Genomic DNA, 16,055 nt, shown 5'->3' with positions numbered 1-16,055 from the left:
AGGTTTCTGGTGAGCACAAATATGATTTGGAGAAGGTGTAGCTTGCCTCATTAGCAAGCTTGCAGATGATACCAAAATTGGTGGAGTAGCAGATAGTGAAGGAGACTGTCAGAGAATACAGCAGAATATAGATAGGTTGGAGAGTTGGGCAGAGAAACAGCAGATGGAGTTCAATCCGGACAAATGTGAGGTGATGCAGTTTGGAAGATCCAATTCAAGAGTGAACTATACCATCAATGGAGAAGTCCTGGGGAAAATTGATGCACAGAGAGATCTAGGTGTTCAGGTCTATTGTTCTATGAAAGTGGCAACACAGGTCAGTAGAGTGGTCAAGAAGGCATACAGCATGATTTCCTTCATCAGATAGGGTATTGAGTACAAGAGTTGGCGGGTCACATTACAGTTAAAGAAGACTTTGGTTTGACCACATTTGGAATATCACGTACAGTTCTGGTCGCCACATGACCAAAAGGATGTGGATGTTTTGGAGAGGGTGTAGAGGAGGTTCACCAGGAAGTTGCCTGGTAAGGAGAGTGCTAAAGGAGAGTTTGAGTAAATTAGGATCATTTTCATTAGAAAGACAGAGGTTGAGGGATGGGGGTGGGGGTGTGGGGGGAAGAACCTGATTGAGGCCTACAAAATCATGAAAGGTGTAGACAGGGTGGATAGCAAGAAGCTTTTTCCCAGAGTGGAGAACTCAATTATTAGGGACCATGAGTTCAAAGTGAGAGAGGAAAAGCTTAGGGGAGATATGCGTAGAAAGTTCTTCACACAGGGGGTGTTGGGTGCCTAGAATGCATTTCCAGCGGAGGTGGTAGGGGCAGGGACAGTAGCGTTATTTAAGATGTATCTAGCAGATACATGAATGAGCAGGGAGCAGAAGGATACAGATTTTTAGAAAATAGATAGCTGATTTAGATAGAGGATCTGGATCAGTGCAGGCTTGGAGGGCCGAAGGGCATGTTCCTGTGCTGTAATGTTCTTTGTTCCTTGTTCTGCATTCCCATTGGAACCAAAGTGAAATCTTTGGGATACATAGTTAATTGATCGAACAGTTAAAGGAAGGATGAGTTCTGAGGACATTGCAGTTTTCAACATTTATTAGTGAGTTGAGGGGATGTGTATTGTTTCTCCACCTATCATTTATTCCTCACTCCTCACCCTCCACCACCATTACCACTCCCCCTTCCACCTCCCCCCATCCCCCCGCCCCCACCCTATCTTCTGCAAATAAACTAACTTTTTCCTGGCTACCATCAGTTTTTGAGGAAGGGTCACTAGACCCAAAATATTAACTCAATTTCTCTCCAGAGATGCTGCCAGACTGGCTGAGCTTTTCCAGCAACTTCTGTTTTTGTTTTTGGACATTGTTACAAATCTGGAGTCACATGTAGGCCAGACCAGGTAAGGATGGCAGATTTCCTTCCCGAATGGACATTAGTGAACCAGATGGATTTTCACCATAATTGATAGTGACATGATTGCCCTTAAGATAGCTGTTTATTCCAAATTTTATTGAATTCACATTTCATTATGGGAAATAGAATCCATGTTCTGCCAGAATACTAATCTGTGTTGTAGATTGCTAATCTAGTAGCATTACTGCTACATTACTGTATCAAGAAGTAGGCTTATTTTAATGTAAAAAAAGGTTAAAACAAAAGTGAAACTATTGAAGAAAATATTGAGAATCCAAAATAAATAGGAACAATCCATGACAACTAGTACAGAGAGCAATCACAAGAGTATTCTGGTGCAGGAGGAGACCATCTGCCCCATTATGCCTGCACACGCTCTTCAAACCACTATCATTCTGGATTAGTGGCGTTGGAAGAGCACAGCAGTTCAGGTAGCATCTGAGGAGCAGTAAAATCGACGTAAAATTTTAGGGCTTGAGGCATTTTCTCCCATGCCCTTACCCCAATCCCCACACACCAGATCTTGTTATCACATGACCTGCTATTACACATAACACATCGTTAGTCACTAATAATCCCCAGTCATTCTCTCAGGCTGATGTTATCCACCCCTTTGTCTGTCCAACTTTTCTTGTCTCTGTTTGGGTTCCATCTCCACCTTTCATTTACTTATTACCCCCTCCCCTCACCCTATCTTCCGCATAAAAACAACTTCTTTCCAACTATACAAGTTTGGAGGAAAGTCATTGGACCTGAAATATTAAATCTGACGCTTCTCCACGTGCTGTCGGACCTGCTGAGCTTTTCCAGCAATTTCTGTTGTTTCATTACCTAGTGGTATTTCTTGCCCCACCCCCATACCCATGCACTCTATCTCTATCCATATAATCACCTGATACTCTCTTGAATGCCTCAATTGAAACTGCCTCCAGCACATTTCCAGACAGTGCATTCCATAGGTTTTAGGCAAAAGTTTGTTTTGAGCTCAAAGTGAATGGTCATTTATTAGGATACATGGCTTAAGTGAGGAAGCATTTTTCACAAGACACGATAACTAGATTCCACCAAGCACTGTTTCCTATCCACCTTTGCTTTGGTGTACTATTCCAGGTACCAAATCATGAGAGGAAAATATCTCTGGTCTTGGAGGGAGTGGGCAGAAAGTCAAGTGAGATGATAAATGGAATTGGGATTGAACTATGAAGCTGGACATGAAGAGGAGTAGAGACATTGATGTTGAAAAGAGGTTAGGCATGAGAAACCTGACTAAACTATTTAAACATTAGTGGAATCAATAGACTGAATACTCACTTGATCAAGATTGATATAAACTCAGAAAAGAGGTCAGTCTGTGTCAATGATCTGTTGGGAAACTGTGGGTGAAGGATATAGATTTCAGGAGAATAACAGACACATTCTTGGCAATAGCAGAGATAAAATGGGTTAAGAAGTCTGTGACATTTGTGACAGGTCCAGAGTGGTTATAACAAGGTGGTTTTTGGTCTATGTTCCTAACTTAAACAAACCTATCCTTGCTCACAATGAATGCCTAATGAGGCACCAAGAGTTGCTTGATAATTTTAGGGAATTAGAATTATTGCTCCAAGCGTTTTTGACCTGAACACATCAGTGTAGTTAACTTGCAAATTCACATGGTATTGCATTTCTAATCTATCATTTTTCTTTTTGGACACCTCACTGAGTTACAAATTTCAGATTGGAAAAGGATCTCCATTCTGTACATAATACTGACAAAATTTAAATCAACGAAAATATATTGCATAGTCAGCATCATTACTATGCAAGTGCCTTTCATTTCACAGTATTCCCAGTTTTCTGATTTATCAACCCTTAATGGAATGAAATATTGGCAATGAGTTCCCTTATTTTATACATTCTAATTATCTTCCAGCCATAATTTTATTTTGCTTGGAAAGCAATAATAATAACTGAGATTAAAGTCTTCCACTAACATAGAAAACACTTTGCCGCTACAAAACTGAACCAGAAACAATTCACAAACATGTCACTATGTATTTTGCCTCTCACTGGCAGCTGGATGAAAAACTGGAGCTTATTTTACAAATCACAAGCATCACAAACAACACTCGACCTTGAGAACCCATCCCCACCTGACGTGCTCAATTGTTCGGTGTTCGACTGTGAGGGCCTGTTCACTGAACTATGTTCACTGTGCTTGATTATTTACATGTAGTTGTCAAATCAGAACAAAACAGATAAAGACTACAGAAGCTATCAGAAAATGAGCAATAATGTGGAACATATAACAAAGAACAGTCCAGCAGAGTACAGGCCTTTCAGCACACGATGTTGTGCCAAGCATTTATTTTAAACCAAGATCTTAACCTATCACACTCTCAGCTACCTTCCCCCCAACCCCACCCATCCCTCCCATTTATCTCACCAACCCCTCGGCTCACAGTCTCATTCCTGATGAAGGGCTTTTGCCCGAAACATCGATTTTCCTGCTGCTCAGATGCTGCCTGACCTGCTGTGCTTTTCCAGCACCACACTCTCAACTCTTATCTTCAGCAACTGCAGTCCTCACTTTAACCTAAGATCAACCTAACCTACCCCTCAATTTACTGCTGTCCATGTGCTTGTCCAGCAATCACTTAAATGTCCCTTATTGTCTCTGACTCTACTACCATCGCTGGCAGTGCATTCCATGCACCAACCACTCCCTGTATAAAGAACCTACCTCTGACATCTCCCCTAAATCTTCCTCCAATCACTTTAAAATTATGACCACCCTCATGACAGCCATTCAAGGCCTGGGGAAAAGTCTCCAGCTATCTACTCTATCTATGCCTCTTATTAACTTCTATGCATCTTATTAACTTGTATACCTCTATCAAGCCATCTTTCTTCCTTCTCTCCAGTGTAAAGGACTAGTCCTGCGAATAAGCAGGACATTTTGTGATTGCAGATGGATTTCAAAACTCTTGGTCAAGGAGCCTCTTGTGTATGTATTGGCATTGCTATGAGGTGTATAATTATACAAGACTGTCCTCAGCACATTCCCACTGCCACTGAAACTCCGAATTATGCTTTTGATACATTCAGGTTCAACGGGTGGTATTTACTCCTGGGAGTGGGAGAACTTAATTGGGTTTAAGTGAAAATTCAGAGCACCGATTGTTTTCAAATAAGGTTTGCTGCGTTTCAAAGGTCAGTTGAGTCTCTAAACAGCAATCGGTGGAAAATCCTTTTGTGGGCCTTTGCACCTCACGCATGTTCACTAAAAGAATAAATCACTAGAATTATGTTCCACTGCCCAATTAAGTTCTGCGCAAGTGATGAACACAAGCCTTTGGAGATGTGACCACATACAAGTGGCAGAATTTTCATCTACCTACTCATTCTGCTGAGTCTCCAGTGTTTTCATCTCTTTGGATATTTGTTTGTTCTGCCAGGCTATTGGTTAAGTTACGTCTGCAGGGGTGTGGAGCACAGAGTCATGCTAAGGGAGATAATCTATCCATGGCAAGGAGCCTGGCCAAAGGAGTGTCACCAAGGAAGGCACGAGGGGAGTAAACAGTTGCCAACCTTCAAGGATTGCCCTGGAGTCTCCGGGACTGAGAAATGTAATGTGACAAGCAAATAGCAAAACAAAACCTCAAGAGAAATATCACAGGGCTGCATAGTAAAAGGTTTTATTTTATCCATTTGGTGTATGTGTGTCATTGAGTGTTAACATATTGGATATGACAAAAAAGGATATTTCTTCAGTGGCACAATTGGAGGTAGGAGATCAAATGCAAGAACCTGTTGAAAATGACCAAACATAGCTAAGGGAGTAGTGTGTTTGAAGTCAGGGGTGACCACAGGCCTCCATGCTGCTTTTGACCATGTCCGGTCCCTAAACAGAGGGCATTGGCCCTGCATCCAACCTGAGTGCAGTGGGGCCACTTAAAGCTCTGGATGCTAGTCCTTGGGCCCTGCCTGGAGCTGGGCATGCTCTGTGGACCAGGCAACAAGGGTATTCTTGTCATGTACTTTGTGCTAAAGAAGTGGGTTAGAAGTTTAGGAAGGCAGGGAGTGCAGGATTTGAGATTAGGCTGAAATAAAAGGGTAAGATCACTGGAATTGATGGAGGGGTCCTGAAAGTTAAACTGAGGGCAACGTGACCCCGCTGCTTTAGTGATAGAGAGGGACAAGGTATGCTGTGAGTTCTAGGGTCACTGGTGGGAGGTCAATGCTATCAAGATGGGGGAGGAATGTCTGGCTGGACTTCGGAGCACATGCTCTTGATAGAGGGTCAGGATTGAAGTGGAAATGGGAAGAGTGAAGGCATGTAAGTTAGCACAGTAATTGGGTCCAAGGTAATGGGAGGAGGCTCAAGGTGAACAAGGGTGAGCTGGATTGTTATATTGGGACTGTCAGAGACAATGGGGAGAAGATGGTGGTGACAGACAGAGGCTGGGATAGAACAGGGATTAAGATGTGGATGATGATGATGTGGGAGGGGATGGGGATGAAGGATCCAGAACAGCAGCATGACATGCCAGATAGACCTGTAGTAATCTCACTGTTGAGGAAAATCATGAGTTACTGACCATTTTGAGATCCTTTCTTGATAAAGATTATGAGACCCAGGATACTTTGAGAAAGGAGGGCTTTAATTTTGGACTCATCGATATTTTGTACTGTTTGTACAGTAAGAGTAACCTTTTGATCTTTAAGCAACTTTACTTTGCATTTCCATGACTAAACCACCAGAAGTTTAGAACCATATGGAGTGTGCGCTGGGGATTGCACTGAGGGTGCTGTGTCACTCGTACCAGCATGTTTAGGTCCTTAATCTTCCAGAAAAAAAGACATATTCCTTAGATGGGGCTCAACTACAGGAAAAATACTCTGTCCCATCCCAGCAACAAGTAACTGTGCATGCCACATTGAGTATCTCAACTTTTTGCACGGGGCAAGCAATGTCCCCAGGCCTACATTAGAAATGGGGGTCAGTGGCTTGCCAGCGATAACCTGGGTGGGCATCCTCTGGTGGTCTAAAACCTTGGTCCATGTGGATCGTCTGCAGAGTTGCAGTGGCACCATCCTTAGCTGACCTGCTGGAGGCGCTGTAGTCACTGACAGAGAGGAGATGTGGGACATTGTTGAGTCTCCTGGGATGAAGACCCCCAGGTGCATTCCTGTTTCCCCCTTCCCCACAATCTGTCTGACCTCCTGATGAGAGGGACCCCTGGAATGAGGTCAAGAAGCTGCAATGCTCTATCTCCTAGCCATTGAAGCCCTGAGTCGGGTGATGGAGTGAAGGTCCAAAGTGCGTATTGGCAGAGACTGGTTGTCTCACTGGAGCTGGCTTTTCATGGCAGCTACCACCCATCCAATGAGCCAGCCACTCATGCTGGAACTACATCATCAGCTAGAACATGGACGCCAGATCCTCCAACCTTCACTCCAGTCCGTGTGTGGGCGCTAGCAACCCCTGCTTGTCTCTGCATCTCCACTACTGTCTTACTGGCCGATTGGCACGAGTCTGTGACATACTCACCGCATTGCGAAGCCAAGCCTACTCCAGATGGACTCCCCAGGTAGAGATGAATGTCTCTGCACTGGTGGAGGGCACACATGGTCACCATGGTGATGGATCCTGTGGCGGACTCTTCAGCACTCTCTTCTGAAGTAAGCTGGAGAGGAAGGGGAGGCATGTCCTCCTCATCCGTGATCCAAGACCAGAAGTTGTCGCGGTGAAGAGAGAGAATTTGTTTCCCTTCAAACAATGACTCTTCCTCAAGAATTATCATCGCCATGTACCAAAATTGTGAACACCATAATCCTCAACTAGATGGCTGGCCAATCCAACCTTTCCTTCGGAACAGTCTTCCCAGCTCTCTGTTGCTCAATGGGATCTCACTACCTGACTGGGAATGCTGGGCATTTTCTTCAGCAGACAGAGAGCAGCATTGGGTGGCTAATGCTTCCTCATGCAGCCTCCCTAGTGTGTGTTTGACAGCCATTCAGAGAGTTTCCTGCAAGTTACACATTACTCAGAGCATTACTTCTCTTTCATGTACACATTCTGCAATCACTGGTGGGTGATGCAGGTTACCCTTGTGTGACATACCTCAGCACATGCTAACTTCAAACATTATATTCCACCTTGAATGGAATTAAGCAATATCTAGACTTTGATGCTGATCCTGGTGGAGTGTAGCCGATCTAGGATGGTACTGGGGCCATGTCTGCCGTGGACCCCATGCCCCACTGACTGACACTGCCAGCTCCACCCCAGTTGCCTCGATTTGGCACTGACACCTTCCTGCCATTTCTGGAGGATAACTTGCTGTGTGGCATCTCTGGAGCCATCATTGCTGAACTGTCTCAGGCAGTAGCATTTGTTGCCAGACAAGTGCACAGAAGTCACCAAGTTCTCCGGAAGGACAGTAACAGAGACACTCCAGGGTTGCAGGCAACGGTTCCCTGTTTGACCGCCCTTTAAATATAGCACCGAGACCTTTGACCCCATGAGTCAGTGGGTGAGGCAATGACTTCCTTCCCACCCAGCCTCCAGATCTGCCCTTCTACCTACTAGTGAGCTGAGCAGCACGCAATGACTAGGCAAATGCAGAAGGCAGCTGAGGCCAACACACTGAATACTTTCAAAAAAGGAGTTAGACACATTTCTTAGGGCTAAATTATTCTTAGGCAGAATGCGGGAACCAGATACTGAGTTGGATATTCGGCTGTGATCATATTGCATCGTAGAACATGTTTTGAGGGGCTGAATGGCCTACACGTACTCCTATATTCTATGTTTCCAATTTTCTGGTGAGAGAAAATGTGCTGTTCTCCACCCCTCCTTTTAACTCAGACTGGAAAGTGAAAGACTCCACCCACTTTTCTCCTGTCGGACCTGGAGGTTTTCTGTCTGCTGCCTGTGGTGCCGCACCTGTACTGCTGCAGGTCCCTCTCTGGCTGGGTTACCTGTTTCATTAACAAGTGCAAGGCTGCGTCAGTGCTGTGACCCTGGTGGGGCACATGCCTGTGGTTGGATCTTCAGCTGAAGTCTCAGTGTTTAAACCTTGAACAAATGTGCTTCATTCCTTTAGACCCAGATATGGGCTTTAATGGTAGACAAACGTTATTGCGCTGAACTGTGCAAAGAATTGTATATTTTTTTCAGTTTCATTTATTTCTGATTGTGGATTGAAATGGGAAAAGGACTGTTTAAAAAAAACCAAGGGCTGGGGAAGCACTCACTGCACTTTTTAATATCAAGGTGCCAGAACGTATTGTGTTTACGCTGGTTTTTCTTCAAAGCATTTTGCGGGATGTTTACTGGAAACAAGCTCATCCAGGGGTGTGTGGAGGAAGGAAGAATCAGCTGGCAACAGGTAGCTGATTGGTCTGTGGACTGATGACCCGTTGTCAATGACAATGGCCTTCTGCCTGCCAACAGCTATGTGCTTGGCTCCCAGGCAGCTGATCAGTTTGTAGATGTGAGTGAAATAGCCAGAAGCCTTTGCATCTATGGAAAGTGCTGCTTGTTTCTCTGTAATAAAAATGTACCGAATGCCTGAAAGATTGATCTGTCCTCAGCAACTTGTACCATCTGTGCTTTTAAACCAAGAAGCTTTACAATGAGTGAACCAGTTGTACTGAAGCGAAGGAAGTGAAAACACTCAGGAAAGAGAGAGATAAATCAACAGCAACCCCTGGCCCGCCAAACAGATCATCTCAGCAAACTCTGGGCATACGGGTTATTGGGCTACCTTGCCAGAATTTCCCTGTCTGGATGTGTGAGTGAAGGGGAGGTTTAGAAGGGGAATTAGTAAGTAGTAGAGTTAGATTTATCAGTTCAAAGCTGTTTACCTGTAGTTAGAATCTTTTTATTTGTAATAGAGGCACAGAATCAGGCCCTTCAGTCCAACTTGTCCATGCCGACCACATATGTTAAATTAACCTAGTCCCATTTGCCAGCATTTGGTCCATATCCCTCTAAACACTTCTTATTCAAATACCCATTCAGCCTTTTAAATGCTGTAACTGTAACTAGCCTCCACCACTTCCTCTGGCAGCCCATTCCATACATGCATCACCCAATGCATGAAAATGTTGCCCCCTTAGTTGCCTTTTATATCTTTCCACTCTCCCCTGAAACCTATGTTGTCTTGTTCTGGACTCCCCCACCCCAGAGTAAAGAACTTGTCTATTAATCCCATCAATGCCCCTTATGATTTTATATACCTCTACACGGTCATCCCTCAGCCTCCAATGCTCCAGGGAAAATAGCCCCAGCCTATTCAGCCTCTCCCTATAGCTCAAACCCTCCAATCCTCGTAACATCCTTGTTAATCTTTTCTGAACCCTTCCAAGTTTCACAACATCCTTCTGATAGCAGGGAGACCAGAACTGAATGCAGTTTTCCAACAGTGGCCTAACCAAAGTCCTGTAGAACCATAACATAAATTGTAATCCGTGTGAATTTCTAAAATCTGGCCAATACTTTCTGTTAAGCTGGGTCTTCAAAAAATGGTAAATTGGGGAATGTTTGACTTTTGTTTTATTAATTCATGGAATATGGGCATCATTGGCTGGACCAGCATTTATCACCCATTCCTAATTGCTCAGAGGACAGCCCAGAAAGGTAAGCTACATGAAAAGTAGATTACTTAACATCTGTGATTTTAACTACATTGAACATAGAACATTAAAGCGCAGTACAGGCCATTCAGCCCTTGATGTTGCGCCGACCTGTGAAACCAATCTGAAGCCTATCTAACCTACACTATTCCATTTTCGTCCATATGCCTATCCATTGACCATTTAAAGTTGGCGAGTCTACTACTGTTGCAGGCAGTGCGTTCCACGCCCATACAACTCTCTAAGTAAAGAAACTACCTCTATTGTCCATCCTATATCTAACACCCCTCAATTTAAAGCTATGTTCCCTCGTGCTAGCCATCGCCATCTGAGGAAAAATGCTGTTACTGTCCACCTTATCTAACCCGCTGATGATTTTATATGCCTCAATTAAATCACCTCTCAACCTTTTTCTCTTGAATGAAAACAGCCCCAATGTCCCTCCATGATATTTCCCATCAACCACCACCCTCTGTCTTCTTTCAGCTAGCCAACATCTGATCCAAACCACTAAGTCACCCTTAATCCCATGCATCTGTATTTTGTGAAATAGCCTATCGTGGGGAACCTTATCAAATGCCTTACTGAAATCCATATACACCACATCAACCACATTACTCTCATCCTCTTGTTTGGTCATGTTCACAGAGAACTGAATACGTGTTGTAAGGCATGACCTACCCTTCACAAAACCGTGTTGACTCTCCCTAATCAACTTATTCCTTTCTAAGATGATTATAAATCCTACCTCTTATAACCTTTTCCAACACATTACCCACAACCGAAGTAATGCTCACTGGTCTATAATTACCAGGGTTGTCTCTACTCCCCTTCTTGAACAAGAGAACACCACTTGCTATTCTCCAGTCTTCTGGCACTATTCCTGTGAACATTGATGACATAAAGATCAAAGTCAAAGGCTCTGCAATTTCCTCCCTGGCTTCCCAGAGAATCCTAGGACAAATCCTATCCTGCCCAGGGGACTTATCTATTTTGACACTTTCCAGAGTTGCTAACACCTCCTCCTTATGCATCTCAATCCCATCTAGTCTAGTAGCCTGTATCTCAGTATTCTCCTTGACCACATTATCTTCTTCTAGTGTTAATTTAGTGCTTCCCCTATCTCCTCTGACTCCATGCACAACTTCCCACTACTATGCTTGATTGGTCCTAATCTTACTCTAATCATTCTTTTATCCCTGATATAACTGTAGAAACCCTGAAGATTTTCCTTGATCCAATGACTTCTCATGTCCCCTCCTGGCTCTTCTTAGCTCTCTCTTTAGGCCTTTCCTGGCTAACTTGTAACTCTCAAGTCAAAACTGAGCCATCACATCTCATTCTAATATAAGCCATCTTATTCCTCTTGAAAAGAGATTCGACTTCTTTAGTAAACCACGACTCCCTCACTCGACCACTTCCTCCCTGCCTGACCAGTACATATTCCTCAAGGACACGCAATAGCTGGTTCTTGAATAAGCTTCACATTCCAAATGCAGTTTCCTTCCCTATCCTATGCATCCTAAATCTTGCCTAAACACATCATAATTGCCTTTTCCCCCCACCCCCGCTATAACTCTTGCCCTGCAGTATATATCTATCCCTTTCCATCACTAAAGTAAACATAACCGAATTGTACTCACTATCACCAATCAGCTCACCTGCCTCCAAATCTAACACCTGGCCGGGTTCATTACCCAGTACCAAATCCAATATGGCCTCGCCCCTTGTTGGCCTGTCTACATACTGTGTCAGGAAACCCTCCTGCACACATTGGACAAAAACAAACCCATCTAAAGTACTTGAACGATAGTATTCCCAGTCAATATTTGGAAAGTTAAAGTTCTCATAACAACTATGTTAGTCTCACTCCTAATAAGGATCATCTTTGCAATCCTATCCTCTACATCTCTGGAACTATTTGGAGGCCTATAGAAAACTCCCAACAGGGTAACCTCTCCTTTCCTGTTTCTAATCTCAACCCATACTACCTCAGTAGATGAGTCCTCAAACGAGTCCTGCAACCGCAATACTGTCCTTGACTAACAATGCCACACCATCCCTCATTTACCGTTTTCTCTGTTCTTACTGAAACATCTAAATCCTGGAACCTGCAATAACCATTCCTGTCCCTGTTCTACCCATGTCTCTGAAATGTCCACAACATCGAAATCCCAGGTACCAACCCATGCTGCAAGTTCACCCATCTTTCTCCGGATGCTCCTGGCGTTGAAACAGACACACTTCAAACCAACCTGCCGGTGCCTTCATGTGATCTTGAAATCTTACTTCTGACTTCACTACTCTCAATCTCTCATATACTCATATTAAAATTTTTGTTCCCATCCCCCTGCTGAATTAGTTTAAGTGTGCTGTTATGTAATGTTCACATTCAATGATTATAACTTGCTTGACCCAATGATATAACATCAATAGACAATAGACAATAGACAATAGGTGCAGGAGTAGGCCATTCTGCCCTTCAAGCCTGCACCACCATTCAATATGATCATGGCTGATCATCCTTAATCAGTATCCTGTTCCTGCCTTATCTCCATAACCCTTGATTCCACAATCAAGGTGGAGAGGTCTATCCAACTCTTCCTTAAATGAATCCAGAGACTGGGCCTCCACTGCCCTCTGAGGCAGAGCATTCCACACAGCCACCACTCTCTGGGTGAAGAAGGTTCTCCTCATCTCTGTCCTAAATGGTCTACCCCGTATTTTTAAGCTGTGTCCTCTGGTTTGGCACTCACCCATCAGCGGAAACATGTTTCCTGCCTCCAGAGTGTCCAATCCTTTAATAATCCTTTCAGCTGTGAAAACATGTGCAGATGATTTAGAGCTATCTCATTTTGCAGCATTAATGGACCTTCTGCAATAAACAGTGTAAACACTGTTCGAGATAGAATCAGAAAGAGACCACATAGGATCATAAAGAATGAACAAATTACAGACCATCCCTTAAAAGATTATAAGTAAAGAGAAGTCAATGGTCTGGACTTCCGATTCTATTTGGAGATGTGGTGAGCCAGAATATTTAATGGATTTGCAAACGTGACCTTGGTGAAAGTGCTCCACAAGTTGGTATTTTTGTTGCAGGGTGGCCACATTCTCTCAGAGTTGGGCTTGACAATCCTGGAAGGAGTGCAGCAACTGTCAGTTATAGATGGCCACGTGGAATGCCAACCTCGAAGCTTGGCATTCCATTGAAGACTTTTTTAAAAAATGTATACATAGACCATCCCTTCAGCCCTCACCCCTCATATGTCCTCAACACCCACGCCACTCCTCACACAATGTTCCTATGCTCCATATCATTTCTCCCATCCAATTTCAGGTCTGTTATGGCCCCTATGCCAATCTATTCTCCATTAATCACCCCTCAAGCCCATTTATGACTCCAGAGCCAATCACTGTGGGTGACACGGTGGTTAGCACTGCTGCCTCACAGCGCCAGGGACTTGGGTTCTATTCAGGCGACTGTGTGGAGTTTACACATTGTCTCCATGTCTGTGAGGGTTCCCTCCCACAATCCAAGGCTAAATTGCCTGTAGTGTTCAGGGATGTGTAGGTTAGATACATTAGTCAGGGATAAATGTAGAATAGTAGGGGAATGGGTCTGGGTGGGTTGCTCTTCAGAGGGTCAGTCTGGACATGTTGAGCCAAAGGGCCTATTTCTACATTGTCGGGATTCTATTCTATTCTATGTCCTTAAACCCAACCTATTGGCTATTTATAACCCCCAAGCCAATTTACTACCATCTCATGCCAACCCATCCTCCCTTACACACATCACGCTTTATTGTTGCAATTACAATGCCTACCAGCACAGTATCCACTAAAGGTATGTCTTAGAACCTACGATGAGTTAAACAAAATGAAACTAAGCTCTTATGTGTCTATTGTAGACATTATTTTTTAAATAAAGAATTGCCATTCACAAAAAAATCAATTATATTTGTATTCTTCAACTATGTAATCTCTTAAAGCAACCAAAGTTTCATATGAATACTTAATCCCTTACAAAAACCATTGGGATTGATTATCAGATATCAAACAGTCTGTAAACACTTGGAGCTGTTAAACAACCTGTGAAATGGCAGGTATACAACTAGGATAATGGAAGACTGAAAGCAGTCATGCAACACCAATGCAACAATGGTAGCCCTTGGCTAATACCAGAAGTCAAAGAAAAATTGCAGACAATATTTTGTTTTATATACCAAATAGTATTTTTTTCAAATATTTAAAGGGGAGACTTTAAATACCTTACAGCTTGACAGTTGCTTGTAACAATTTTGACAGTTCATAGTCGTCAGACATGATCTGCCCCCTTGCCACAATAATCATAGGTGATGGGTTCAGGGAAAAGACATCCAGATGTTGGCTTCCGCCACCACAAAACTCAGGCCACGGTTTCTAATCCCCTGGCATGCAAATGTTCCACTGCTTGCAATTCCAGTCCAATCTCTTACAGGATGGAGTCTATACTTGACAAAATTGATTACATGCACCAACTGATTTGCATATATGTCCGAGCAGCTTTTGGTCTTTGTGTGTTTTCTTTCCTCTGTGAGTAGATAAACTTCAAAGCACCAACCACACATACGGGATGGACTATCACAACAACGTGTAGGTTCATTTTTTTAAGGTGGTGAGAGGTTGGCAGCAGTCCTACGCAATGCCAGAACTTGTACACATTTCTGAATTGATAATTTTCACAGAACTAGCTGAGACTAGGTCGGAATCACATGATTTGTTACATAATTTCCCCTCTGGCAATTGCCATGATTTAACTAGGAAGAGTGCCCTGATAATTGAGCTGTCAGAAATGTGTAAATATTTGTTGGTGCATCACTAGTGCTAATGTATAACACCATGCTCTGTAACAGGAATGTGTTAAATAATTGGAGGGGTCAGTGCAGAAGACCCAGAACTACAGGTTCTGGAGCTGGAACTCCAGAGCTTGCACCATGTTATGGTCCTTTGGGTTCCCCAGTAGATGGAGTAGGCTGGGGATGAGGTAAGTATGAGAAATGAGCTGGTAGTATGGGTCAGATTAATGGGGAAAGGACTATTCCTAGGGTGGTGAAGCAGAGTGTGTAGTGGTGTTGGTGAGCATGGTGAGGGCAGATCATCTATCCAAACCTTGGCACTGGGGATTTCTGTATAAAGCAGAGTTCTGACAGGGAGGAAATAAGGGAAATCTGGGAGGAAATACTTCCATTGTCTCTGGAGTTGTCCTCCTCTCACTTCAACATTAGGTAACTCAAGTTCTGGGAAACACAGTGACTCACAGTAAAACATTCAAAGTTTAAATCAATGAGCATTGGCTTGATTGCGTTTTGGGTACATCTCAACTTGGTTTGATTCAAACAGCTTAAAATATCAATCTACCTCCTAGGGTCCTATTGGCTGTACATGGATTGGGGCATGGTTGGGGATCAAGCTTCCGAATTTTAAATGTTTTAACACCTGACTCAAATCCAACCCAGAGAAAGTGAGGACTGCAGATGCTGGAGATCAGAGTTTAAAAATGTATTGCTGGGAAAGCGCAGCAGGTCAGGCAGCATCCAAGGAGCAGGAGAATCGACGTTTCGGGCATAAGCTCTTCTTCAGGAATGAGGAGGGTGTGCCAGGCAGGCTAAGATAAAAGGTAGGGAGGAGGGACTTGGGGGAGGGGCGTTGGGAATACGATAGGTTGAAGGAGGTTAAGGTGAGGGTGATAGGCCGGAGAGGGAGTGGGGGTGGAGAGGTCGGGAAGAAGATTGCAGGTCAAGCAGGCGATGCTGAGTCTGAGGATTGGGACTGAGAAAAGGTGGGGGGAGGGGAAATGAGAAAGCTGGAGAAATCTGCATTCATCCCTTGTGGTTGGAGGGTTCCTAGGCGGAAGATGAGGCGCTCTTCCTCCAGGCGTCGTGTTGCTAACCCTCCCAGTTTTTCGTGCTGCATTTCAATACCCAATATTAACCCACTTCAGAATGTAAGCTGTGTTAAGCATTCAGACAT

General features: G+C 43.8%; 1 protein-coding gene across 1 annotated transcript in view; it reads right to left on the bottom strand.

The window, feature by feature from the left end:
• Nucleotides 1-7,210, bottom strand: part of LOC132818170 (deubiquitinase DESI2) — a 69,180-nt gene extending 61,970 nt beyond the window's left edge. Inside the window, exon 1 of the mRNA XM_060828949.1 lies at nucleotides 6,851-7,210. Within this exon, the coding sequence (XP_060684932.1) occupies nucleotides 6,851-7,210 (360 nt within the window). The remainder of the gene's footprint in view (nucleotides 1-6,850) is intronic.
• Between the last annotated feature and the right edge of the window lie 8,845 nt (nucleotides 7,211-16,055).

This window comes from Hemiscyllium ocellatum, chromosome 8 (assembly GCF_020745735.1).
Source record: "Hemiscyllium ocellatum isolate sHemOce1 chromosome 8, sHemOce1.pat.X.cur, whole genome shotgun sequence".
Classification (NCBI taxonomy): Eukaryota; Metazoa; Chordata; class Chondrichthyes; order Orectolobiformes; family Hemiscylliidae; genus Hemiscyllium; species Hemiscyllium ocellatum.
The sequence above is the reverse complement of the archived record's forward strand: the minus strand, read 5'-3'. Positions and strand labels throughout refer to the sequence as shown.